We start from the raw sequence: 27451 nt of genomic DNA, 5'->3' as shown, positions 1-27451 counted from the left end.
ATCAGCAGGGCCTTAGTCAGGTGGTCACATTAGCTTAATGGCCTCACCTGACTCTTTTCAGGTTAATTAGAGTCAAGTGTTCTCATTAGCTTGGAGCAGCCCCTGCTCTGGTCAGTCAGGGAACAGAAAACTGTTAATCCAGTGGCCAGTATATCTGCCTTCTGCTAGTCTGCTGTACCCAACTGGCCTGGGTCTATCACAATCCCTAATGTTATATTCTTATTAGAGCATGAAATTACTGTCCGTAGGGATTCTGTGGAACACGTGGATTCACTTAAGATTTTTATTTCATTGATTCTACATTTGCTTTTACATATACTGCCACTCCCCCCCCCCGACCCCACCGCAACAACCTGTTCTGTCCTTCCAATATATTTTGTACCCCGGAATGATTGTGTCCCATTGATTGTCCTCAGTCCATCAGGTTTCTGTGATGCCTATTATATCAATATCCTCCTTTATCACAAGGCACCCTAGTTCACCCATCTTATTATTTAGACTTCTAGCATTTGTGTACAAGCACTTTAAAAACTTGTCACTATTTATTTGTCTGACCTTTTCCAATGTGTACAATTCTTTACGTGAATGTTTCTCATCTGATCAGGCTCTTACATTATCCTCTTCCATCCTCTGCTCCTGGCTATAACCTAGAGAATCTCTATCAATAGAATCTCCTCTAAGAGTGATCCATCCTCTGTCGTTCATTCCCAGCTTCTGGCAAACAGAGGCTAGGGACACCATTCCTGCCCATCCTGGCTAATAGCCATTGATGGACCTATGCTCCACGAATTTATCTAGTTCTTTTTTAAACCCTGTTATGGTCTTGGCCTTCACAACATCCTCTGGCAAGGAGTTCCACAGGTTGACTGTGAATTGTGTGAAGAAATACTTCCTTTTGTTTGTTTTAAACCTGCTGCCAATTAATTTAATTTGGTGACCCCCTAGTTCTTGTGTTTGAGAAGTAGTACACAATACTTCCTTATCTACATTCTCTAAACCAGTCATGATTTTATATATTTTTCACAAAGTTATGCCTGGCTTTTTTGCAGAGGCCAGCCCCAAATGCAAAACAATTGCCTCTGTTAAAGATAAGGTGGGGAGGTTTTGGCACATGTATGTTAATTTATTTGAACATATTAAGTTAAATTCTGCTGTGTTACAGTCTTGGGCAACCGTCTGGTCTTTGATGGGTTGGACAGATGTACATGAGAATTAAAATTAAAATTAGTGATTTCTTTCCATGATATCTGCTAGTTACAATCAGCTTTCTGATAACTGGCACTATCACCATTTTGGGAGGGGGGTTATACTGTTGACATTAGTTCCTTTGCTGATGTGTGGGCACAACAGGTGCCCCTACACCAGGGCATTTTTCCTGTCAGGGTGGAAACATTTTTGGCAGTGCACTAGAGTGCTAGAACCAAAAAAAAAAAAAAAGGCCTAGTGGCACAGTAGTGTGGTACCCACCCCGAAAGCTGGCAGACAAGCTGACTGCTCGGCTCACCTGCACCTAAAACCAGTCCTGCCCAGTGCAACAGCAACCTATGTTCTACACTGAAGTATGGATCATGTCCTGCCAATGGTTGCTGCTTCTGCCAGGTAAGGGAAGGCAGTTAGTTCCAGGCTTAGTGAATAACCATGACCAACAGAGACACAGTACATTCACTTTATGCCACCCAGTGAGCCTTGGAAAATAAATAAATCAGACCAATCAAATCAGCAAAGCTTAAATCCTGTGAGATAGCAAAGTGCTATTATACCCATTTTACATATGGGGAGCTGTGACAGAGAAAGTTTAAGTGACTTGCCCTGGGTGACACAGGAAGTGTTTAGCAGAACTGCGAATTGAACCTGAGCTTTCTTGCATTCAAGGCTAGTACCCTAACCACGGTACAATTTTTCTTTGCAATCATTAAAAATTACTAATTACTGTTAATTTTGTTAACTTATTTTTTCTCAGCCTTGTGTAGAAGGGTAAAGGGCAACCGTTTCACCTGCTTATACCAGATCTAAGCTTAGTACTGATGTAGGCACAAGGACAAATGGGTACAAACTAGATATTAGGAAGTTTAGACTTGAAATTAGACGAAGGTTTCTAACCATTAGGGGAGTGAAGTTCTGGAACAGCCATCCAAGGGACGGTAGTGGGGCAAAAACTTATTCTGGCTAAACACTAAGCTTTGATAAGTTATGGACGGCAGATGTATATGGATAGTTTAATTTGACACATTGTATCTTGGGATTATCACAGATAAGTCTGCTCAATGTCTGGTGATGGAGATGTTGGATGGGATGGGATAGAGTTATTGCAAGAGCTTCTTTTCCTGTGCTGCTGATGCAGTCTGTGCCGCACATGTCAGGTTTAGCTGATCGCCATATTTGGGTTCGTCGGGAGGAATCCTCCAGGGCGGATTGGCAGAGGGCCGGAGGTTTTTCGCCTTCCTCGCAGCGAGGCATGGTGTTACTTGCTGGTGGATCTCTGGCAGCTTGAGGTCTTCAAAACCCAATTGTTGAGGACTTCAATAACTCAGTCATGGGTTAGGGGTTGTTATAAAAGTGGATGGGTAGGGTTCTGTAGCCTGCTTTGTGCAGGAGGTCAGACTAGATGATCATATTGGTCCCTTCTGACCTATGAGTCTATGAGTCTAAATTTGGCACAATGTGTTTACTTGAATGTCTGTCAGGGCAGAACCTGCCATGTATATGCCCAGGCTTGGAGGGCTGCATATGTCTGCTCTGAAATGGCCCCATGGTGTAGCATGAGAGAGAGGGTGTACAGAAGTTCCTGCTATATCTTCTCAATACCATTCGTTATTTTGCATATTCTTATCTTGGCTCCTGAATCCGTCAGTTTCGTCTATCACTTTTTTAAATGAAGTGACCATAACTGTGACGGTCTGCCACTGACATATCGTCCTTCCTATATTTAGTTTTTGGATCATTCTCTAACCCATTCCTCATGCAGTCCCAATATTCTGATTGCTTTACAGACAGATTGACATTCACGCCTGTACATTGGACAACTACAAGGTTTATGACTCTCGTAAGTCCTATTTTCCTGGGACTTAAAGAGGGCATATACTTTGTGCTGACCCATAGTGAATAAGTGAGATTAACATCCTCAGTATAATTACATTTTCTTCAGCACAGGAGACTGCCTTCTGTACCCCAAAGAGGTTACAAGTGAGAAACCTGTTACTATGTAAAGTTTACTTAGGGCACGTCTACATTTAGAGCACTGCAGCAGCGCCACTTCAGTGGATGTGGTGAAGATGCTCTGTGCTAGTGGTTCTCAACCCATGGGCCAATCAGCACACAGCTGCAACCCCTGTGACATCCTTAGAGCCATACAGGTAGTGTGTATTGTGACAAAGTTCCTCCTCTACCTTGGTGGGTCCTGCGCTTATTGGCAGATTTGCTCACCTCAGTGATCTTCCCACAGTCTGGGTCAACTTCGCCTGTGTCTGATCAGGAGTTGGGAGGTTTGAGGGGAGTCAGAGGACCAGCGGCACGCCTGCAGGAGGTCCACCGGAGCCACCTGCCACCCTCCCGGCAACCGGCAGAGCGCCCCTCGCGGCGTGCCACCCCAAGCATGCGCTTGGAGCGCTGGGGCCTGGAACCGGCCCTGCATTGTTGACAGGGAAGAGGAGTAGTAGTAGGAGGAGGAGTAGGTGGAGAATGAGAAGCTGGCAAGTGGAGGATCCATTCTCCCTGACAGTCAAGAATGTTTTTAATCCTGAAGTTCATTCCTTCACTGGACCAGTTGGCAGTGGAAAATGATGCTGGGGAAGGAACCTCCAGTGAGTACACATTTCCAGTCAAACTGTAGGGGTTACATGCTATTATTTTTTATGTTTAATCTGAACAAAAAAGTAGGTGTAGTGGGTGTTAGTGGCCACTCCAGCTATGCAGAGGGTGCTCTCCAAAAAAGACTGTTTATGTGCACAGGAATGGCCTGGAAATCCTCCATGGAGATCTCTAGGAAGCTTTCATGGAGGTACTCTGCAATCCTTTGCAGCAGGTTTCTGGGAAGGGCTGCCTTATTTAATCCACCATGGTAGGACACTTTCCCATGCCACTCCAGTATTAACTCTGCTGGCATCATTGCAGCACACAGCATTGCAGCATAAAGACCAGGTCCATACCCAGACACTTGCAGCATCTGCTCCCTTGCCATCTCTGTTACCCTCAGGAGAGTGATGTCACATAGGGTCACCTAGGGGGAAATGGAGGAAGTTTTCAATGCTAGCCTTTAAACTGCAAACAATTCAACAAGTATCCGACCCCATCTGGGTCACGCAACCACGCTTTCCCAAACGTGCCATGGTTGTGGTTGGAAGGGATCACCGTGTATTGGAAGCAACACTGAAAAAAATGGGGGCATGGGGGCAGTGACTTCTTGTTTGTCTCACTTCCTCACCAACCTGTGCCACTTTTGTGAAAAACAAACTATTTGTGGGGCTTTACACTGGTGCCTGTTCTCAAGCACCATCCAGGTTGCTAGGGGAAAGGGTTTTTTTCCTCAGGTTCCAACCTGTGATCCCAAGGATGTCTTCACAAAAGCAGCAGGACAAGACCTTTGGCCCATGCCTCATGGCTTTACTCATCATGGCTGGAACAGCAAACTGAGTCTTGCAATAGCCAGCAGTGTGATTATGTTGTGGCTTGTGGTGAAGTGTACTGGGGGGTGTTCTTTATAAAAAAAAAATTAACCTTGCAGCAGAAACAATGTATGTACTGTCAATGTTACCCTTGTGCTTTGCATTCCTTGCAGCTGAAGCCTTGTCTGTTGGCGTATCCTCCACACCAGGACTGAGACTTCCCCAGATTAGGAGGTGGAAAAAGAAGATTCGGGAGGACATGTTCAAGGAGTTAATGCACGCCTCTGAGAGTGACAAGATGGAGCTCAGAGCATGGAGGATCACACTGTCCGAGAACCTGGACCTGGACAGGGAGGACAGGAGATCATGCAGGCAACAAGAGGTTGCCACGCAGGAAGAGATGCTGGGGATTATGAAGGAGCAATCAGACATGTTGAGGCATCTGGCTGAGGTTCAAGAAAGGCAGCTGGATGTTCCTCTTCAGCCTATGCTGAACCTGCTGCCATTGTCGCCCAGTTCTACCTCCTCCTCCCACAAATGTCCTATGAGGTGGTGGGAGGGGGAGAGTTCAGCATCCCTTGCACTCAACACCAGGGAGGGTACTAGGCCCAGAAGGTGCTCATTCCCACACCTTTGATGGTTATTGACGTGCATCTGTAAGCAAGCTTTCCATGTTTCTCCCCCCACAGTATCATCAGCCCTTTTGCCCCAGGTTATCTTACCTTTCTTTGCTGTCTCTGTGCATTTGCGTGCATACTAAAACTTAATGGATTGAGGAGAAAAGGCTCTTTATTCATTAAACACACGGTGGTTGGTGGGGGTGGTGCTTACAGGGGAGAAAATGCACTGGAGAGAACAGTTTGATAAGGATCAACACAGTTTCACATTACTCTGGCTCATTCCTGAAACTAGTGTTCAAAGCCTCACGAAGACGCAGAGCCTCTCAATGTGCTCTTCTTATTGCCCGGGTGTCTGGCTGTGCAAAATTAGCTGCCAGATGATCTGCCTTAACGCCCCACCCCAGTGGAAACTTTTCTCCCTTTGTTTCACAGATATTATGGAGTACACAGCAGGCAGCAATAACAATAGGAATATTGCTTTCATTGAGGTCTAACCTAGTAAGCAAACAGTACCAGCAACCTGTTAAACATTGAAATGCACATTCCACCACCATTCTGCACTTGCTCCGCCTATGGTTGAACCAGTCCTTACTGCTGCCCAGGCTGCCTGTGTATGGCTTCATGAGCCATGAGAGCAAGGGGTAGGCTGGGTCTCCCTGGATCAGAATTAGCATTTCAACATCACCAATGAATATTTTGCAGTCTGGAAAGAAAGTCCCTACTTGCAGCTTTCTGAACAGACTGAAGTTCCTAAAGATGTGTGCATCATGCACCTTTCCCAACCATCCCACATTGATGTCAATGAAACGGCCCCTGCGATCCACCAGCGCTTGCAACACCATTGAGAAGTACCCCTTTTGGTTTATGTGCTCTTTGGCAAGGTGTTCTGGTGCCAAGATAGGGATTTGCCTTCTATCGCCCCACGGCAGTTAGGGAACCCCATTGCGGCAAAACCATCCATTATGTCCTGAACATTGCCCAGAGTCACTACCCTTCTTAGCAGAAGTCAGTTAATGGCCTTGCAAACTTGGATCACAACAGATCCCATGGTAGGTTTACCCACTTCAAATTTATGCCCCAATGATCGGTAGCAGTCTGGCATTACAAGTTTCCACAGAGCTATCGCCCCTCACGTCTCCCCTGTCAGAGCAGCACTCATTTTAGTATAGCTGCACTTCAGGGCTGGGAAAGCTCTACACACAGTTCCTGGAAAGTGGCCTTTTGCATTCGAAAATTCTGCAGCCACTGCCCATCATCCCATAGCCAGGGCCGGCGCTTCCATTTCGCCTAGGGGGCTAGGCGGTCACCTAGGGGGCCAGGATTTGGGAGGGCGACATTTTGCTGGGAGGGTGGCAGGCTGCTCCGGTGGACCTTGCACAGGCGTGCCTGCGGAGGGGCTGCTGGTCCCGCGGCTCCGGTAGAGCATCCGCAGGCACACCTGTGGCAGGTCCACCGGAGCCGCGGGACCAGCGAGCGGCAGAGTGCCCCCCGCGGTGTGCCGCTGTGCTTGGGGCGGCGAAATGGCTAGAGCCGGCCCTGCACCTAGGGGGCCAAAAACCCTGGCGCCGCTCCTGGCCATAGCTGCATAACAACGTGGTTCTACCAGTCAGTGCTTGTTTACCGGGCCCAGAAATGGTGCTCAACAGTGTCAAGATGATGCATGACTGTTGCTAGCAACTGCAAATTGCTCTGCTCTAGGTCTTCCAGCCGGGCTGCTTGTCTGGCATCACATGGTTCTGCATGGTGGCTCCTGGCTGCATAAGTACTGCAGGATAAGGCGTGAGGTGTTTGTAATGCTCACAGCAACAGCGTACAGCTGAGCAGGGTCCATGCTTGTCGTGCTATGGCACCCATGCGGGTAATCCAGGCTTGTGAAAAAAGGTGTGAAAAAGGTTTGGTTTGTTTGTCATTGATTTCAGGGAGGAGAGAGGGAGGTAAGTGCATCATGGGAGGCTAACGCCATGTTTCCATAACCACCCGCACCAATGTTTTGGTCTCATAAGACATTGCAAGCCCAACCCAAAATTCCACTCAGCTACATGCACTATGGGATAGCTACCCACAGTGCAGTGCTCCACGTATCGATGCAAGCCCTGCTAGTGAAGATGCACTCTGCCAACACAATGTAGTGTGGACACGCAAGATCGACTTGCTTAAATCGGAGGCTCGATGTCGACTTACATAAACTTGACTTAACTTTGTAGTGTAGACATGGCCTATGTCAGCGGGAGAAGCCAACATAAGTGGTAATACAGATGTAGCCTCAGTAAAGTTCTTCTAATTATTAAAGTAGAGTAATACCTGGAGAGAATACAATATGTCCTTATATGAGGCTTTCTTATTAAGGTGAGAAACCACTAATACAGCGAAATCACTAACATTGCTCTAGTATCCTGACGGTGTCACTAACAATCTCACTTTTCAGCAGGACAGGGACTGCTAACTGAATACACTGCTAAGGCCCGAGTCTTGCAAACAGTCCCTGCAGGTAGACCCTTGCACCTACGTGAAGTCTCATGACCTCAGTGGGACTCAGCATGGATTGTCTGGCAGGATCAGGGCACTTGAAGTTCAGCACCTTGCAGGATCCTCAGCTCCAAGTTTGGGGTTGAAGGTGCCCAGCACCTCACAGAAATGCTCGGCCTTCTGCAGCCACGAAGCCTAAATGAGCATAGTGAATTGTTGTTCAAAATAGAGTTAAGTGTGATAAAAAGGCATCGTTGCCTCATTAGTACATTATAGCAATGAAATTGATGTTTACAGTGAGAAAGCAAACAGGTGACTCAGATAATCCAGGAAAGATGCTTTTGTATTACTTAAAATGGAAAAATAAAACTGGATTTCATATTTTTACATCATCTAAAAACCAATGCATTTATAATAATAAAAGCCATACGGATGGAAATCTTCACTTCAATGAAAGTAGCTAGTGGAGTATTAAATTCTGATCTGATGGCAAGTGAGTCACAAAATCTAAAAGAATAGTCATTTCCAATCTAGTCTCTAGCTTATACTTACAAAATGAAAATGTGGAAGTTCATCTTTTATAGTTATAGTCTGTTAGATTATGGCAATAAGTAAATACCTTAAGTTAAAATATACTGTAGGAAAATACAGATAAGATATAGAAATGTGATGGTAATACTGTTTGTGTGAGACATGAATACTTACTGATCATTTCTATAAGTATGGGTTAGTTCATATTAACAAGAATAATAGCAGTGAAAAAGTGACAGTCTCACCATGGGGTGGGGACCAAGGCAGTCACTTTATATATAACTTAATGGCACAACATTGCCTAAAACCTATTTTAAAGAAAACATGACAGGTGTCTGTCTCTCAGCAGTGTATGTTACACTAAGAAAAAGCTTCGTCTATGATGCAGTGGCATGAATAAAGTTCAGATGGTTCTTGTGCCCGCATTTACTGTGCTCAGCTGTGACAGTAAAACCAATTAGTACGATCAGGATGTTTTCTGTTAACATTGCTGGGGGTTTCCTGACAATAGTAGCACCAAAGTATGGATCGTGAAATTCAGTCCTCCCACAAAGCCCGGTGCCAAATTTTAAAAAATGGGAGCCTGAAGTCAGGCTGTCAGGTTCATAGCTAGCTTCCACTGAAATGGGGCAGCAAGCTCCTTCAAAACTCCCAGCACTGTAGAATTTAGGGACCCTAACTTTAGGTTGCCATTTTTTTAAAATAACCCATATCTGAGTATTCTGGTGGAAAGAAGGAATAAGGGGAGATCAAACTCATCCCCTACAATCTACCGCCAGGGTGGAGGGCTGCTATGGGCTGGAGTAGCAGTAGCAGCCCTTCTGTGTTGGTTGATTGTGGTACCAGAGCCAGTAGATCTGAACAAACATGGATTTGTGGTCCTTCCCTTGGTCTTGCTCTCAGATCACACTTGGCTCATCCCCAAAGTGATCTTCATCCCCAGCCAACATGGAGACCAGATCCACAGCACACCAGGGACTAACAGGCACTTCTGCATGGTTGCTCAGCCTGCTGACTCTCCATGCAGCCCTTATGTGGGGTTTAAGTGGTACCAAAGGCCATCTGCCAGGCCTGAATTCCACCCTGCTGGAGTATTCTGTCTTGAGGTATGCTTTCTTTGGTTTTATTTGTAAATATGCAATAAAAAAACAGAATATTTACATCATTAAAAATTAGATTTCAGTGTCAATGTTTTATGAAATAAAATTCAAATGTTTTCTATGTGCAACAGATTAATTATTTTCTTCGGATATCAGATACAAAACTGTTTTCAATACACAGAACAATAAACTTATTGCTGCAGCTGTAAGGCTTTTGATCCAGAAGTTTCCCAGTTGTCAGTGGTGATGCTTGTCCCATAACTGCCATGTCAGCTGTCCGCCAAGCTTCACAGTAGTTGCTAACTAGCCGGATCCCATTTGCAGTTGAACCATGCCATATGATTTTATGCGGCCTAAACAGTAACGTTTAAAGTTATTTTCCTGAAACAATCCTTTATCTGTACATTAAATCTTATGCCTAAATCTACAGCAGCCTGTGTCTCTGCACCCCTGCTGTAAATTCACTTGAAGCAATAAGAGTGTAGAAACCAAAGCGAGGCCGAAGATACGGATGGAAAGAGAGAAAATTGGGACATCCGAGGTATTCTAGTCCCTGTTCTTCTCTCCATCCTGTTCCTACCAGCAATCAGTAGGAGAGCTGGAATGGAAGAAGAGGGGAATGGAGGAGAAGGAACGGAAAGGATGAGAAGAGAAGGGGGAAGTTAACCTTTGTCACATTTCTAGCAGCCCAGGGCATTTTGATACTAATCAGCTAATTAAACTACATTTCACGTAATACAGAAAACACAGTGTGAACTCACCAAGATGGATCTGTCATGATATTTCTCCCATCAAAGGAGTATATTGGAATCTGAATGTTGAACTGTCCCCCGCTGCCAGTAAACACAGACTCCCAGTTGTTGAAGAGTATTTCTCCCTATTGAAATTTTAAAAGCCATCTTTTCCTAAGGCTGTTATCATATTGGGAAATGCTAGAGGTATTCTATACATCCAACATGTCTTCCACTTCTTGAAATACTCATGATTAAGGCTAAGATTTTTTCATGGTTATAAACAGGTCACAGGCAATAAACAACAATTCACGGAGCCCGTGACTTGTCCATGACTTTACTACAAATAACTGGGGGGCGGGGTAGGTGGGGGGAGGAATGGAGTCCTGGGGGAGGGACTGACAGGCTGAGCCCCAACTTCAGTGACTGCAGTGAGGGGCGCAACCACAGAGGGCACACAGCCCCTGCTCCAGAGCTCACCCGGCTGTGGGACAGGGGTGTGCGGCCCCCACAGGCTGTGGCACACAGCCTGGGCTGCAGCCCTGCTAAGCCCAGGACGCTGCAGTCTCCACCAAGCCCAGGATGTGACGGGTCTGAGGCACATGGCCCTGGCTGCAGCCCCCGCCAAGCCCTGGAGGACATGGGTCTGGGGCGCACAGTCCCAGCTGCAGCTCTCAGCCTCGGCTGCAGCCTCCCAGAGGAAGCAGGGGGCTGGGGCTTCAGTGTCCTGGTTCCAGCCAGCCCCAGTTGCAGGGCTTTGGTGCACAGTCCCTCCTCCTCCTCCTGAAGACCTAGAAGTCACAGAGGTCTGGTAAAGTCACGGAATCCGTGACTGCCATGACTAAATCGTACCTTACTCATGATTCCATCAGCTTGATCTTTCATGCCAATCTCTACACTTTATTCCTAGGGGACCTCATTTCAAACTACCACTCTTATACTGCTAGCTCTCAGCTCTACCTCTCTGTCCCAGGCCTCTCTCTTTCCTTTCCCAATTGTCTCTGCCTGATTCACATTCCAATCTTTCCCCTGTATCATCTGCACCTCTCCTGTCCTCCTTAGCTCACAATCTCAGAGTGACTTTCGACTCTTCTCTCTCCTTCACCAAATGTAAAGCTTCTTGTTTGACAGGCCTTGTACAGATGAGTTCCTGCATACCTCACCTCTCTGCTCTACCTTTTTTGCTACCCTCCTGCCTTGATCTCATGCTGAGTGCACCTGTGTCTGCAATAAATTCATTTTTCTTATAGCTGGAATGACTAAATTAGAGAACTGGAGTTAAAGAGGTGTTAAAACTGTCGCAGGCAAAGTCAGAGGGTGGGATTAATTTCACTCATCCTTGTGATGGTCCAGAAGGTTATTTGAAAATTCTCACATTCTTAATAAAATCTGACTTCTACCTGAAGAGAAAGGTTAATGGTTAATACAGATTCTGGTTCTAGGGCCATTACAACTGGTTAGTTGTAATACAAGATGATTGTATTTTTGAACTGCCTTTGAGTATTCATTTCTCATCCCAATCACAACAAGATCAATTTTTATTTTGGAGACGCCTCCTCCCAGAGTTCCGAATTGCATGGGGTTTCGGACGGAACCCTCCAACCTTCTGAGTGCTGGGAGGTCAGATGTCACTCCTGCAAGCCAACTGGGCTGCTGGCTAGTGCTGGAAGCCAGCCAGTAGTGTAAGATGCCACAAGATGACTCAGATTCTAGAAAAAGTGAGATTCTGCTCAGTTACCGTGATGTAAATCCAGTTTAACTATTGCTTAAGAGCTGAATTTGGCCCACTATCATTAAAGATGGGACATGTGGTACCTGAATCTATTAAGCTCTGCAGGCAGACTAGAAGGCTTAGGTTAGCGTATGGCCTTGAGAAACAGACTCGCCTTGGGGGTAAGAATTCTAAGGCTGTTTCCAAAACAGGATTATGAAAGAGACACATCTAAAAAGTTACATTTTATACCATTGCCTTGGCATCAGTTCACTGTAAGCCAAACATTCTCACTGCTTTGTTTCTACCATTAGCCTTATAGTGTTGAAAAAGAAACTCTGAAAATGCAGTTGCTTCTAGCCTAAGTGTAAGACATTGCATAGCTATGCTTATCACACAGATACCGATGGGAAAAACAACGCTTTTCCTTTATAAGATACTATGACCAAAGTGCTCAGAGCCAAGAAGCAAGCAAAAAAACGTCTGTTACCTCAGTTGATTTCCAAGATTTTTGGATTGCTAGAGACTACCTTTATACAGCAAATACAGCATTTGTTTTTACCTTAAGATTAACTATTGGTAGATTGTATCTGTCTGATTTTCTCACAACTGTAGACAGATCTTGCAAATGGGATGACAGGAAAGCTCTGTATGTTGACATTAAACCAGCCGCTCGGGCTTGTTGAAAGCATTGATAGTCAGCTCGCATGGCACCAGAAAGTGGCAAGTTCAAAGCCACCAAATGCAGCTGGAAAATAAGGGAAAAAACCCACTGATTTCAGGTTTAAGTTATAACATCTATTAAGCAATTAATCTGCCTCCACCCTGATAAGGAAAATGTGCCCTTGAGAAAAGCAGAAAGACAAATAGTTGAGCACAATAGTTAGTACATTCCAAAGAAGACTATTTAGATCAACCTTTTGTGATGAAGGTATATTTGCCACCATTACATCACACTTCTTAAAGAAGTCATGTTCAGCTTGATGAGCCACAGGCCAGCCCACACCAGCAATGTGTTATCTTCAAAAAGTTAGACAGCCTTAAAATAATTTCAAAACCAAAAAACTTCCATTTTAAACAACAGTTAAGATTTGCTAAACACAGTTTCTATCACGTTGCTTATAAAACCCAAAGGCTTACAAGGAAATAAATACAGTTAAGGACATAGCCAGGCAATGGCCACAAAAATTCATCGTAACCAACCACAAGGAAAAGCATTTTTTAATCACAATATAAGAAACTGAAACTCTGATCACATGTTATTCTTTCAGATGCAGTAATTCTGTTATCTTGATTAACTATTTAAACAATTTTTTATAGAGGAAAATTTAGATTCTGAAACATCCATTTGACAACTAACATCCACCAATCGCCCTCATGGCAAAACCAGGAATAGCTATGACTAAAATATGTTAAACATATTAATGTTAATAAAATCAACATTAATGAACTTTAAACATAGCCTGTGTCCTAGATTTTGTTACAGTATAGAAGTGAGTCCATATTCATAGCTCAGAAATCAGGAATGCATTTGCTACAGGACACAAAGAAAGGTTAAGTATCAGAGGGGTAGCAGTGTTAGTCTGGATCTGTAAAAGCAGCAAAGAGTCCTGTGGCACCTTATAGACTAACAGACGTATTGGAGCATGAGCTTTCGTGGGTGAATACCCACTTGGTCGGATGCATCCGACGAAGTGGGTAGGTGCCACAGGACTCTTTGTTGCTTTTGAAGAAAGGTTAGACTAACAAAAACAATTCTTAAAGAAGATATTTAAAATTTTTCATAGCTTCTAAACTAACTAAAAGACGTAATTGAAAATTCTCAGAGTAACTGCTATAAATTCAGAGGGGATACATTTAAAAATTCAAACAAAGGTTTAATCCCTGCTTTAAGCCCAAATCTCGCGCATGCAGCTGTAATAGTGCCTCTAATGTAATTCTTCTACTTACTGTTGGTTTTCCATGATTAATAGCTGAAACTGGTCTTAGTGCTGGAAGAGACTGAAATCCCTATTAGTTCAACATACAGAAATAAATCAGAGTTAAAATACAATTCTCAAATCACGGAAAAAAGACAACTTTCTTATTCCAGCTTGTTGTTGGGAATACTGCAGAATTTTTTTGTAGTGGAATAAAAATTGAACCACATAGAATATAAAGTCATATTACTCTGAGTATAACATCCCGCAACTTTAAATCCAGATACATATTACACACTAAGGTCTTGATTTAGAAGCATGTATTTACATGCTGTCTTGAATAGGGATGCTTTCCTGAATGTGGGTCTACATTACTAATACTAATCTGCCTATCTGTATCCAAGCCAGAATGCACTTGAATGTATGCACAGCAACAGACAGTGCTTAGTATGAAGACAACATGGTTGGGATGGATTAAAAATGAAAAACAGAGTGAGACAAGACAGGCCACCCACAGTAGAGAAAAATCCTGTTGAGAGGGAGCCTATCTGCAAAACATTTTCCCTGTTTGCAATATTTTGATGCAGTTTTTCACAAGCCATGAACAGTTTTGCACTTACATAGCCTGAAATTGCTGGAGGTGGAGGGCTATCAGCTGGGATGGGAATTAATTCCCCAAGCTGGAAGAACACAAAATGAAGAGAGAAACAAAAACATATACATGAATGAATGATAATTCTTTAAACTGTGCTGAAGGATAATCTTAGCACCCCCACTCTCCCCTTAAAGAATATTTGCAACAAAACCACTGAAGAAGAAGAGCTACATGATGCAATAATACCTGCAATCTTCTCCATCCTCCTCGAACACGGATAAACACCTCGCTACTTTCACTCAGATAGATTAATGTACCTTCTGCCACTAAGTGAACCTTTCGCAGCATTCCGTCAATATTTCTGAATGTTGTAACCTGTCAAATAACAAGGAAACAGGATAATCAAAAATAAGGGACATTTGCAGATAAAATTAAGTCTTTCTTTGAACTGGAAATTAATAGAAGTCATAGAACGAAAATAGACTTTCTGTACAGTAAATATTTATAAAGCCTCTATTAGCTCATTTCACTCAATTTTGTTTACGTGGCATCCACCTCTTTTGGCCCTTATCACAAAAGGTGGATCTGGACAGGTAGTTGCCTATTACATTCATTGACTGCTTCAACCATGAAGGAGTTTGGGGTTGGGTGTGAAAATAGGAACTCTGAGCCCTTAGCAGGAACATAGTACTTCTTATCTGCTCTCTTGCAGGTAGGTGGTTATGGTAGCAGGAGTCTGCCAAATTGTCTTTGCTGTTCAAACAGAGCCTTGTTTATAGCAGGGCTATAATAACATTAATGATCTGGAGGATGGTGTGGACTGCACCCTCAGCAAGTTTGCAGATGACACTAAACTGGGAGGAGTGGTAGATATGCTGGAGGGTAGAGATAGGATACAGAGGGACCTAGACAAATCAGAGGATTGGGCCTAAAGAAATCTGATGAGGTTCAACAAGGACAAGTCCAGAGTCCTGCACTTAGGACAGAAGAATCCCATGCACTGCTACAAACTAGAGACTGAATAGCTAGGCAGCAGTTCTGCAGAAAAGGACCTAGGGGTTACAGTGGACAAGAAGCTAGATATGTGCCCTTGTTGCCAAGAGGGGCCCCACAACACATGAAGGATGTGGATAATTTGGAAAGAGTCCAGTGGAGGGCAACAAAATGATTAGGGGGCTGGAGAACATGACTTTTAGGAGAGGCTGAAGGAACTGGGATTGTTTAGTCTACAGAAGGAAGGAAGAGGGGGATTTGATAGCTGCTTTCAACTACCTGAAAAGGGGTTCCAAAGAGGATGGATCTAGGCTGTTCTCAGTGATACCAGATGACAGAACAAGGAGTAGTCTCTCAAGTTGCAGTGGAGAGGTCTAGGTGGAATTAGTGAAACATGTGTTTTCACTAAGCAGGTGGTGAAGCACTGGAATGGGTTACCTAGGGAGGTGGTGGAATCTCCTTCCTTAGAGGTTTTTAAGGTCAGGCTTGACAAAGCCCTGGCTGGGATGATTTAGTTGGGGATTGGTCCTGCTTTGAGCAGGGGGTTGGACTAGATGAGCTCCTGAGGTCCCTTCCAACCCTGATAGTCTATGATTCTATACCAGAGGAGGCAGTATGTAGGATGCCAATCAATTTGTGTTGAGTCTCCTGAACCTTCTCCAATGGGATCTGGGGAGAACCTGCAATTCTTCTCATGAGATCCAGAAATTGTTTAAAATCATCTGTGTATGGAAGAGGAGGGAGAGGAGGTATCACGGCCTCATCAGGTGAGGAGAAGAGCTATTAGTCTGAAGTGTAGCTTCCTCAGAAACCCTTCTCTCCTGATACTCAAAAGATTCTCCTAGGGAGGCGATGGACATGGAAAAGCTGAATGAGTAGGAGGATGTTGCCCCTGACACTCCCTGTGAGTTTAGCTAGGAGCTCTGGAAAATTATTCCCTATAGGCAGACTATACAACCCAGAATGACCACTAACCAGAGGGGAGGTCCATATGGGAAGGGAGGGGGCACCCATGAATACTCATACCGGGGTAGCCTGGGGCATCCCGTGTACATCCGTGCCTCAAGAATTCCCTTACAGAGGATGTCAAGAGAGGCATCTTTGGGCTGGTAATCAAGTGAACCTTGAACAGAAATCTGGGAGTCAAAGTTGCTGCCCTCATTGTAGTCCAGATGGGGGCAGCTGGTGGAATTGAGACTGGGAGTCTGTCCATTCAAGAGGGTACCAGAGCGTGTCTGTGCCAGGGACTGGTGTGGTACCAGCAAGGAATGAAGCTTCAGTACCCATAGTCTTTCAGCACCCATCAGTAGAGGTGTTTCCGGTTTGTCTGAAATGACCAAGTCCTTGGAGAATCTGAACTTCTGCAGTACCAGAGGAAGCTGTGCAGTAACCTGATGGGATTCAAAGCTGGGGGCAGGTGGCACTTAGGATGACCTCAATTTCAAGGATACTGTCTGGCACTGTGCAGTTTGGGGAACTACTGACTTTGCAGGAGTTATCAACACTGAAGTTGATACTGGTCCAGTTGATGCAGAATGCTTAGAGTCCCCAGAGGTGCAATCCTGCTTGGATGGTATGAGTCGGAATTAGATACTGAACACTGAGGGGTACTGTGAGTAGATACCTGCTACTTTCATAGAACCTATGGTACTGGGAGATCAAGGTGCCTCAACATTACTCTTTTTAGGATGTGAGGTCTCCAAAGTGGCAGGTCTCTGAGGTGGGCTTCTTAGCACCGACTTCTCTGAGAGATCCAGAGCGGCTCTTTTTGGAAGTCTTGCAGTTGTCCCCCATAGACTTTTCCTGAGCGGGCTGCGGAGGCTGATGGGACACTCCTTGTAGATCTAGTTTTAAACCTGAGCAAACCCTATATTTAAAAGGGATGGGAATGTACCTTAAACAATGGAGGTATCTAGCACGGCTGTCACTAACTGGGATAGACTTCTGGCAAGTTAGGCAGTGCTTAAAACCTGGGGATCTACACGTAACCCGAGGATGAAAAAGAACTTCTTTCGAAGGAAGGAGTAATCCCTCAGCAAGGTGAGCTGGGGAAGATGAAAGGTCTCTCCAAAAGAAATCCCCACAAAATTAAACAAAAACAAAGGATGCTAGATACCTAACTAATTACTAAACTAGAGGAAAATCTCTTGCTCTAAAGGCAGACTAGCAAAGAATTAAGCACCGCACGATGCTCCATCTCAGGCTGAGGCCATTGAGAAGGAACTGTGGGTGGTTTGTCCACTGCTGTCCTATATACCCTTGGTACAGGGCATGAGGACAGCTGGGACATGACTAGACATTGCTATCAAAAGTCTCTGATCAAAGGCACAGGGGACACATGCACACCTAAAGTGGAGCCTCTATAGGGACAGGAGCAAAGTCTTTTGAAAATATTGATCTGAATTACTGAGTTTTATTCTACTTAGGTACCTAATTTCCTTGGAAGAAAGACTGGGCTCATGTGGTAAACGTCTGTCTCAAATCTGGACTTAGAGTTCAACATCTGAGTGTTTACCTGAACCTCCCCCAAGCTCACTACCAGCTTGGATTTTACTTCGCTGCCACCAGATAAGATTTAGGCTCTTATCAGCCTGGCCTGGGTTCCCCAAAATCCTTGGGGGGGCCCCCTCTCTGGCTCCCCAACTTTCCTGGAGGACCCCAAGACCCAGACCCCTGGGTCTCCCTAATGCTCTCCCCAGCTCCCCCTTCCCTGGGTGAGGCCTGGGCGATGCTATACTTTACTCTTTGAATGCAAAACCAAGGAAAGCTATTTACCTCCACTCGGCGAGGTGGCATTCAAGCTAGTTCCCAGCTAACACACCAGAGAGATTCACCCTCCCTGGTCTGCGTAAGCGATAACAGAGAAAAAACCTCAAACACAAGAGAACGAGTGATTCTTTCGCTCTTTCCAAGAGCCTGTTTTCTGCCCTGGGAACAATAGAAAGTCAACAGATTAATGTTCCCTTCCCCTCTCTGTCGTCCCGGTGATGGGAGACAGATACGCACGCATGGTTACAGGAATGTGCCGTGATTCCCTTTGGTTCAGCTAGGAACAAAAACTCCGACACAGTTTTTTAGTAAAGAGCTGGTTATAAATAAGAAAGAAGATAACAAAACAGATAGATACTCGCCGTTAAGTATGGATCTACATACAGGCTCGGGTTGCGGTTGTTTTTAGCAGGAAAGCTGTTTCCTCAATAGCCGGGAGAAACAAAAGACCCAGAGTACACAATTCCCGCCCCTGACTTTTAAAAAATCCAGTTCTCTGACTGGTCCTCTGGTCAGGTGTTTGGTTCCCTTTGTTCACCCTTTACAGGTAAAAGAAAATTAACCCTTATCTATCTACTTATGACAGCTCAGTATTATTTATTCTAATCACATAACATTTAAGTTGTCATTTTGTATACTCCTTCAGAGGTACTGATTTATATCTGCAAAATGCAGCACCTCCACTGATTTAGAATCCTATTAATCTTTTGAATTATTTTGATCAGATGCTACTTATAAGCCACCAACGTGAGCTTTACTTTCTTTGCTCTTCTTCTGAAAACTTATTGTATAGAGAAGGGAAGTGATGCAATAGTGGCTTTCTATTGGAGTGTTTCCATTGACATTCACGGGAGTTGACTCATGCTCTGAAAATGGCAAACTTAAGTTTTCTTCTCTTACCAGGTTCCTAGTTCCTGGTAATCCTGGCTCCCCGGGAGGACCTGGTGGCCCTGGAACTGCAGCTGCTAAAATAAAACAAAAATATACTTCATGTCTCTTTTTTGAGAGAAAGAGAGTGAGAAGGTAAGAGGAAATACTTGGTAATGTTGTCTAAGACAAAGGTTTTATTGGCATGAGTTTGTGACAACTATAGTACTCCCATACATTGACGTCCTGAGTGACTGTGTTCACACAAGCTACAGAAAATCAATTTGCAATGATTTTGGTACTATTTTTCTTGTATCCTTCCATTTGGGTGAATAGTCATATATCCTGCAAGCTCTTCTGCATATGTTTAACTTTAAGCACACGACTAATATTTAAATCAGTGAGACTACTCCCACGCTTGAAGATAAGCAGGTTTGTGTTTGCAGACTCAAGGCCTCAGTTATCCTCTGTACAATTTGCAAGGGATCATAAAATCCCCTAAAAATAACCCAAAATAACTTTTCTTAACAAAAAAAAAAGGTTCACAACTTCAAGGTCACCTGTCTCATTACTTTTAATGTTTAGAAGAAACTGGCACTTCCTATGGGAGAGCTGGGAATCGTTCTTGTACAATTATATGAACCTTCATTTCTAATACTGTTCAGTTGTGACAGGTTTAAGATTTCTCACTACTCCAGAATGGAGATTTGTTCACCCTGATCCTTGGGCCGGTGCATTTTGGAGTGACAATTCCACATGTAGCAGAGAAAGGAGGAAATATTTCTCTGGCAGGTTGATCACACATTAGTGGTTGTTTGAAGTTGCTCACAGGTTTGGAAGGCTATGAATAATCCCTGCGGGCTGTGTGTCAGTGGTTCCCAGTGGGAGCTCAAGGCAGCTCCTTCCACTGAAGCGAAGATGAAGGTATCTGAATGGGAGAATCCATGCTCTAGGATGGTAACAAGCCACCATGTTAGACAGATCCTATAATAAGAGGTAGGCGCCTCCTTGGAAAGGAAAAAAACAAGCAAGAGAGGGAGGACAAGGATAGGTTGAGGGGGCACAAGGGAGAGCATGATAGGGATGATGTGGAGAGGATAAGAGGTGTAGTGGGGAGCACAATTATGCTGAGGGATGGAATAAGGTGGGAAGGAATAACTTTTATAGTCAAGGGACAGTTTTCCAGATGAATCTGAGTGTCTGGAACCCTGGCACTCCCAGGCACCCTGGTGACAATTTCACTTACATTTTCAGCACTTCTCAGAATGCATACAAAAACCAGCAGCAGCTCTCAGACACAACTGCTCCAACAATTCCCAGCTTATCTGGAAATCTGTAGCTTGATTTTTTCCCCAAATGCTGGCAACTCTGCAAATGCATGTAACGTGCACGTCAGCACATGGTGTTTACAAGCTGAAGGAGAAATGTCATGCAATAATTTTCTCTGATCGTCTCTTTGAGAAGATCTGGTGAGGGTAGGTGGCTGCACTTAACACAATGTCCCACTCCTGTTTATTCATCTACAGCCTTCAGGAAGGTTTACTGAGTGTCTCTGCTATTACATGGGAGGAAGAACAAAAGAAAAGGCTCGGAGGAAAGGGCCCAATCCTGCTTCTGATGACTTCAGTGGGACAGGGCTCTGGTTCACAATGAAGGGAGAGGGGTATCAGTTAATCGCAAAAAAATTGTTAAAAATTACACCAAATATAAATTAAAGAAAAAGTCACTAATGTCTTGTTTCTACTATAGTCTTGTATCCTACCAGTCTGAACCAGTTTGTGCTAAATAGAACACCATAAAAACATTTTTAAAAAGTAGTTTAAAAAAGACCCTTAAAATTCAAAAAGCCATATCACCAGCGCATTAACATGCTCCAGGGCTTGTTTTATTAGCATATAAAAGCATGTGATGGTGTGTTAATGGAAGAACAAAGCATCCCCTGTTGCAGTTTAGTGCCATTAACATTTCCAAAATACGTTTTTAATTACATCTCATGTAACCTTGGAACCATCTTTACAATCTACAGAGTCATCATTCTGGTGCACTTGTTGGGATCTTTTTAGACCAACTGTTATGTGCCTATGGCAGGGGACAGAGGCTTAATTCAAAACCAGCATTCAGTAGTTTAGCCTTTCCTGTCTCCCACATTACAGCATGTGGGAATTTTGACATGGCTAATTAGGAGCCTAATTAAAATGAGACAAACTCAGGGCTGGGCTCCATTCAGATTCACTAAATGGACATTCATCAGTTTGCTTAATAAAGCAAAGAAGAGGATGTGTAGGAGGGAGACTGAGGTCAGTGGCAGAACAGTCTAGGGAAGGAACACACCCAACAATTGTCTGGAATGTTTTGTTTAGTTTGACTGGGTCTTAAGCAATTTCGAGAAGTGCTTGATGTGGAGGACATGGTAGCTGCCTGTAATATTTTATGAATATTGTTTATCTCTGTGTGTTTGATATAGTATTTGCTATCTTACCAAGGGTTAATTCAGACAGAAAAGCAGACAAACACTTCTGATAGCCACCCATCTACAGATAACTATATTGCAATTCAGAGAGCCAACTGCTTGGAAGTCTATCCCTGATTCCCTGCTGGGCTGCATAAATTGGCTTGACCAGGTTCAGTAAAGGTCTGCCCCTGAAGAAGGGGTAAGACACGAGGGGAAATGGGCTGAATTCCAGCCCCCAGATGATAGGGTGTCTGGATAAGTTAGGCCTACGTAAGGTTTGGGTAAGAAAGATATGCGCGTAGGCTTGTTGTTGTGTTACTAACCCTTTGCTCTTGTTATGCTGTGTTCCATTTGTTGTGACTAAACAATGCTTGGTGGTTTAAAAGGCTGTTTTGGCTCATATTCACACACTAGTCACAGCACCCAAAGAGAAGAACTGCAGGACTCGAGCCCAGTCAGACCTGCTGAGGAGTCATAGTCAGTCTAAAGTGAGTTACAAAACTCCTCCCTCGTGTGTGAATATATGGGCCACATTTTGTCTTTGTGCTAATCTAGTACACTCAAACCCAACAAAGGTGTGAAAACTGAAAATGTGTGGGTTTTGCCTATGTTAAAAAATTCTTACAACTGTTTTACTCAGAAGCTGTAGTGCCTCCAAGCTTATGAGCTGGAACCTTAAATTTGGCAGAAGGTATCATCCTTTTTCTGGTCCTGTGAAAAATTGCCAAGTTATAAAGCCTATGAAAGTTTCCAGGTGATGTTTGACAACAAAATTCTCCAAACATTCCAATTCCACTGAGCATGCCCTGCCAGGGCCGAACTCGCAGAGTATGCTCCAGCCCTGGACTGAGCAGAATTTCCCTGCAGTTCCCCCTGCAAACGTATGTAAGCCTGGCTGCTGAGAGCGGCTTGGAACCAGGTAGTGGAATGGAGAGCGAGTGACCATCTCTTCTGTGCTCTCCATGTCACCATCCCCCTGCTGGAGCTCAGTCAGGGTATGTCTACACTACAGGATTATTCCGATTTTACATAAACCAGTTTTGTAAAACAGATTGTATAAAGTCAAGTGCACGTGGCCACACTAAGCACATTAATTCGGCGGCGTGCGTCCATGTACCGAGGCTAGCATCGATTTCTGGAACATTGCACTGTGGGTAGCTATCCTGTAGTTAACCCATAGTTCCCGCAGTCTCCCCTGCCCATTGGAATTCTGGGTTCAGATCCCAATGCATGATGGTGCAAAAACAGTGTCGCGGGTGATTCTGGGTAAATGTCGTCACTCATTCCCTCCTCCATGAAAGCAACGGCAGACAATCATTTCCCGCCCTTTTTCCCTGGATTGCCCTGGCAGATGCCATAGCATGGCAACCACGGAGCCCATTTTGCCTTTTGTCACTGTCACCGTATGTGTACTGGATGCTGCTGACAGACAGAGGCGGTACTGGCAGTGCTACACAGCAGCATCATTTGCCATTGCAAGGTAGCAGAGATGGTTACCAGTCGTTCTGTACCCTCTGATGTGCCATTGTAAACTGGCAATGAGATGATGGTTATCAGTCATTCTGTACCATCTGCTGCTGTCATGGGTGCTCCTGGCTGCGCCTTAGCTGAGGTCGGCCGGGGGCGCAAAGACAAAAATGGGGAATGACTCACCCGAGTCAAAATGACCCCTTTATGGTTTATTCTAAAAATTAGAGTCAGTCCTGCCTAGAATATGGAGCGCAAGTATACTAGGAGAACCTCAGTGTATCAGAGAACCAAGAGAGCACAAGCTGCACCATGTCAGATCCCGCCAGAAATGAATAAGCTGCAATGCCATTCACGGGGGGGTGCCCGCCCTGCAACAACCCCACCCGTGTGATTCCCTTCTCCCCCAACCTTTTCTGGGCTACCGTGGCAGTGTCCCCTCATTTGTGTGATGAAGTAATAAAGAATGCATGGAATAGAGAAACACTGACTTTTTAGTGAGATAAAATGAGTGGAAGGCAGCCTCCAGCTGCTATTGATAGTTCAGGCAGTAAAGAATCTTCTTTAGACATGTAACGGGGGGGGCGCTGGATGGGAACTCAGCCCACAGTTGCGTATGATGAGGACGGTTACCAGCCGTTCTGTACCATCTACTGGGAATGACCAGGACTCATTCCTATTTTTATCCCAGGCGCCCCTGGCTGACCTCACCTTGAGGCCAGCCAGGAGCACTCACCGGGCTGATGTGATGGATGGATAGCAGTCATATTGTAAACCGTCTGCACCGCGGGAGGGGAGGGGAGGGGAGAAGGAATGCCTGCTATTACATTGCCTTGCAGCAGCCAGCGGCCGCAAACAAAAAGAATGTCTCGACCATGGCAGCATGCAGTAGACATAGGGGAACATTGAAAAAAGTCATGACACATATTTTTTTTTTCCCTTTTCTTTCATGGGGGGAGGGAGGTAAATTTGAAGACATATAAACCCCTGAAAACCCGTGGACAATGTGTTTGACCCACTACATGGGACACTGGAAGGTCAGCCAAAGAATGCAAGGCTTTTCAGAGACCTGGCAGAGGGACTGGTGGGATAGCTGAGAGTCCTCAGTACAGCGGGTAGCCCCTCCCTCCCATCACATGAGCGTCATTTGATTCCTTTGGTTTCCGTTAGCACTTGTCAGCGCAGCACCTGTTGTTTTGTGCCCATGCTGTATATCATAGCCTGGAGGATTTTTTTCAAATGCTTTCTCAATTTCAGGCTTCTCGCTAACGGAGTTTCATCTGATAGAACAGCATTCGTGTCTCCTCCCCAAGTACAGCCGCATCAGATTTCAGATATCTCCCGTATGGCCCATTGCTGGAGGCTCTTTTTTGGATCTGCAGGGACTGCCATCGCCACCATGTGGCTGATCATGAAGCTCCACGCTGGGTGCAAACAGCGAAATGCAATTCAAGAAAGTTGCGTGCGTGGCTTTTCCTGTTTACCTGGCCACTGCATCCGCGGTTCGCGATTTGGTCGGCAGAGGCAATCACAATGGAGCATGTGTGGTGATGCACTGTGGGATACCGTCTGGAGGCCAATACCATCGATTTGCGGCCACACTAACCCTAATCCGATACGGTAATACTGATTTCAGCGCTACTCCTCTCATCGGGGAGGAATACAGAAATCGGTTTAAAGAGCCCTTTATATCGATATAAAGGGCCTCGTAGTATGGATGGGTGCAGCGTTAAATTGGTTTAACGCTGCTAAAATCAGTTTAAACGCGTAGCATAGACCAGGTCTCAGTGTGGAGGAGAAGGAAGCAGCCTGTCTCAAATGCAGAAAAATAGAAGAGCTTCCATGCTGGGTCAATATTCTGTCTCTGATAGTGGGCTGTACCACAGCTTCAGAGGGGGTGTACGGAACAGAGCAATTATGGAGTAATCCAATCATGTCTTCCACTCCCAACTTTTAGTAACCAGAGGTTTAGGGTGGCCCTGAGCATGGGACTGTATCCCTGATCATCATGGCTAATAGTCATTGATGGACCTATCCTGCATGAACCTAACCAGTTCTTTTTTTAACCCAGTTATACCTTGGCCATCACAACATCCCATGGCAACGAGTTCCACATTAGTTGTGCATTGTGTGAAAAATAACTTCCCCTTGTTTGTATTAAATCTGCTGCCTATTCATTCCATTCAGTGACCCCTGGTTTTTGTACGTGTGAAAAGTTAAATAACATTTTGCTATTATGTTTCCATACCATTCATGATTTTATAGACTTCCATGATAACGCCCTTTAGTCTCCTTTCCAAGCTGAACAGCCCTAATTTTTTAGTCTCTCCTCATACTGAAGTTGTTCCATCCCCTTGATTACCTTTGCCTTTCTCTGAACCTTTACCAGTTCCTGTATATCCCTTTTGAGATGCGGAGACCAGAACTGGATACAATATTCAAGGTATGGGCATACCATATATTTATATAGCAGCATGATGATATTTTCTGTCTTATTTTTTATCCCTTTCCTTCTAGTTCCTAAAATGCAGGTAGCCTTTTTGGCTGCTGCTATGCACTGAACCTAAGTTTTCAGAGAACTATCCAGGGTGACTCCAAGATATCTTTCTTGGGTGGTAGGAGCTGCTTTAGAACCTATCATTGTATATATATAGTTGGGATTTTTTTCCCCAGTGTGCATTACTTTGCACTTAAAATGTTGACATTCATCTGCCATTTTGCTGCCCAGTCACCCAAGTTTGAGAGATCCCTCTGTAACAGCCCAGCACAGCTCCTTACAGACCCCACTGTTCACCTCTCTCAGTTGTGAAAACTGTCCATTTATTCCCATCCTTTGTTTCCTATCTTTCAACCAGTTAATAATCCATAAAGGGACCTTCCCTCTTATCTCATGGCTACTTAGTTTTCTTAAGAGCCTTTGGTGAAGGACCTTGCCAAACGCTTTCTGAAAATCCAAGTACATAATACCAAGGGGGTTATCCTTATCTGGATGCTTGTTGACTCCCTCAGATAATTTTAACAGATTAGGGAGGCAGGGCTTTTCTTTACAAAAACTGTGTTGACTCTTCCCCAACAAGTTGTGTTTATCTATGTGTCTGATAATTCTGTTGAACAGTAGATGTGGTTACAGGGACAGGGTAGGCAGATGGGTTGGATGGGGACAGGGTAGGCTCTGGAAGACAGTGGCTGGCTAAGCTGGGATGCAGGCACATGCACACACAAACACACAGAGAGGAAAAAGCAGGTTCAGAGCTCCCTCACCTGAGCCATATATCGCCGGAGGTCCTGGGGGTCCAGGAGGGCCTGGTGGGCCGGGAGGTCCAACTATTCCATACCCTGGAGATCCAGGTAGGCCAGGTAACCCAGGGGGGCCTCTTGGCCCAACAACTGAATCCCCCTTTGGCCCCTGTCAAGGCAGGAGACTATTGTTTAAACACAAAAATGATAAACATGCAACAGTCTGAGTGAGCAATGGCGTAAGCACCCTGATCTCAATAGCGAGATCCTGAAGTTAGCCTCTCAAACCCATATTTGGGCATAAGTTAGTCTGTAGTTCTGATTTTCAGAAATGCTGAGCACTCAGAAGCTCTCACTGAAGACAACAGAAAATGAAAATCTTACTATTTAGGTACCTAAACTATGGATTTATAGCCTAATTTTTTGCAATGCTTTCTGATAATCTTGGCCCAGGTGCTTGGATCTGCTCCAAGTATCTGATTTCCCCCCTAATGCTGTACACTATTCACCATGCACCTGAATCACCAGTGCACATCTAAGGTCACTCCATGTTTAATATACTTAAAATAGTGTCAAGATTGTCTCATGATGCCTGTGAGAAGGTTTTAGCCTTAAGGATACATGACTCACCCTGAGTGCCTCCCACATTGCAACAGTATCCCAGTCTTCCACTCCATTCCTTACCTGCCCTCTCCCTTTTTAAAAAAAAACAAAAACAGACCCCTTCTACCTAGCCTCCCAATTTATGAGTGCCAGAATAGGGAATCCTGCAATTTGGCAGGGAGCATCATGATCCCTGTGCATCTTCAACCCCTCTCCCACACATCATTCAGGCCAGCCTGCATATATGGAACAGGTCAGGGCCATGTGTCTGAAATGCCTGGTCATTATCTGCTGTAGCTGATGTGTCACCCAGTTTCTGCTGTTCGTCAGGCAAAGCATTTCTCTGCCAGACAACAGATTGGTGCAGAGGGAGCAGTTCCCAGTAGAGTCAAATGGGATAATTCAGGACTCACTGCAAGCAAGGGTCCTATCCTGGCACTCCTTCCTAGTTGCCACAAACCTTCCTTCTTTTCTGGCACAGTTATCACTAATGGAACCTAGCAAATCCCATACATTAGCCAATTAACAGGCACCATCCACCTGGGGATTAGCAAAACTGCTTCTTATGCTGATTTTTATGGTGAATAACACAGGATAACCAACTAGACAGATTACAAAGCAGCTGAACTGTATAGAAACTGTTCAGACTAATACACATGGGATTTTTCATTAATGTTTTTGGAGCACTGGATGTTAGTTATGTTAGAAAATCTTAGTTAACTAGATGGCCAACATTTCTCAATATGGACACTATATTATTTCTGTACTGATTATTTTGCCCTTTATGAT

The 27451-nt window shown here is 44.6% G+C and overlaps 1 protein-coding gene and 1 long non-coding RNA gene across 4 annotated transcripts in view; one reads left to right on the top strand and one right to left on the bottom strand.

Annotated features, from left to right (window-relative positions):
- The window catches only part of LOC142046342 (uncharacterized), a 934987-nt gene that overhangs the window by 541784 nt on the left and 365752 nt on the right, over positions 1 to 27451 (top strand). The gene's annotated exons all lie outside the window — the stretch shown is intronic.
- COL15A1 (collagen type XV alpha 1 chain) overlaps positions 6533 to 27451 on the bottom strand; it is a 282178-nt gene continuing 261259 nt past the window's right edge. For 2 of the 3 annotated variants that reach the window (XM_032765558.2, XM_032765560.2), the window contains 8 exons: positions 26084 to 26228; positions 18937 to 19001; positions 14521 to 14649; positions 14300 to 14359; positions 13711 to 13770; positions 12323 to 12508; positions 10080 to 10195; positions 6533 to 9671 (listed from right to left, as the gene is read on the bottom strand). In XM_032765558.2, coding sequence (XP_032621449.1) covers positions 9455 to 9671; positions 10080 to 10195; positions 12323 to 12508; positions 13711 to 13770; positions 14300 to 14359; positions 14521 to 14649; positions 18937 to 19001; positions 26084 to 26228 — 978 coding nt within the window. In that variant the 3' untranslated portion in view covers positions 6533 to 9454. The remainder of the gene's footprint in view (positions 9672 to 10079; positions 10196 to 12322; positions 12509 to 13710; positions 13771 to 14299; positions 14360 to 14520; positions 14650 to 18936; positions 19002 to 26083; positions 26229 to 27451) is intronic. The other variant, XM_032765559.2, reaches the window with a different exon arrangement.

Source organism: Chelonoidis abingdonii, chromosome 2 (genome assembly GCF_003597395.2).
Source record: "Chelonoidis abingdonii isolate Lonesome George chromosome 2, CheloAbing_2.0, whole genome shotgun sequence".
NCBI lineage: Eukaryota > Metazoa > Chordata > Testudines > Testudinidae > Chelonoidis > Chelonoidis abingdonii.
The sequence above is the reverse complement of the archived record's forward strand: the minus strand, read 5'-3'. Positions and strand labels throughout refer to the sequence as shown.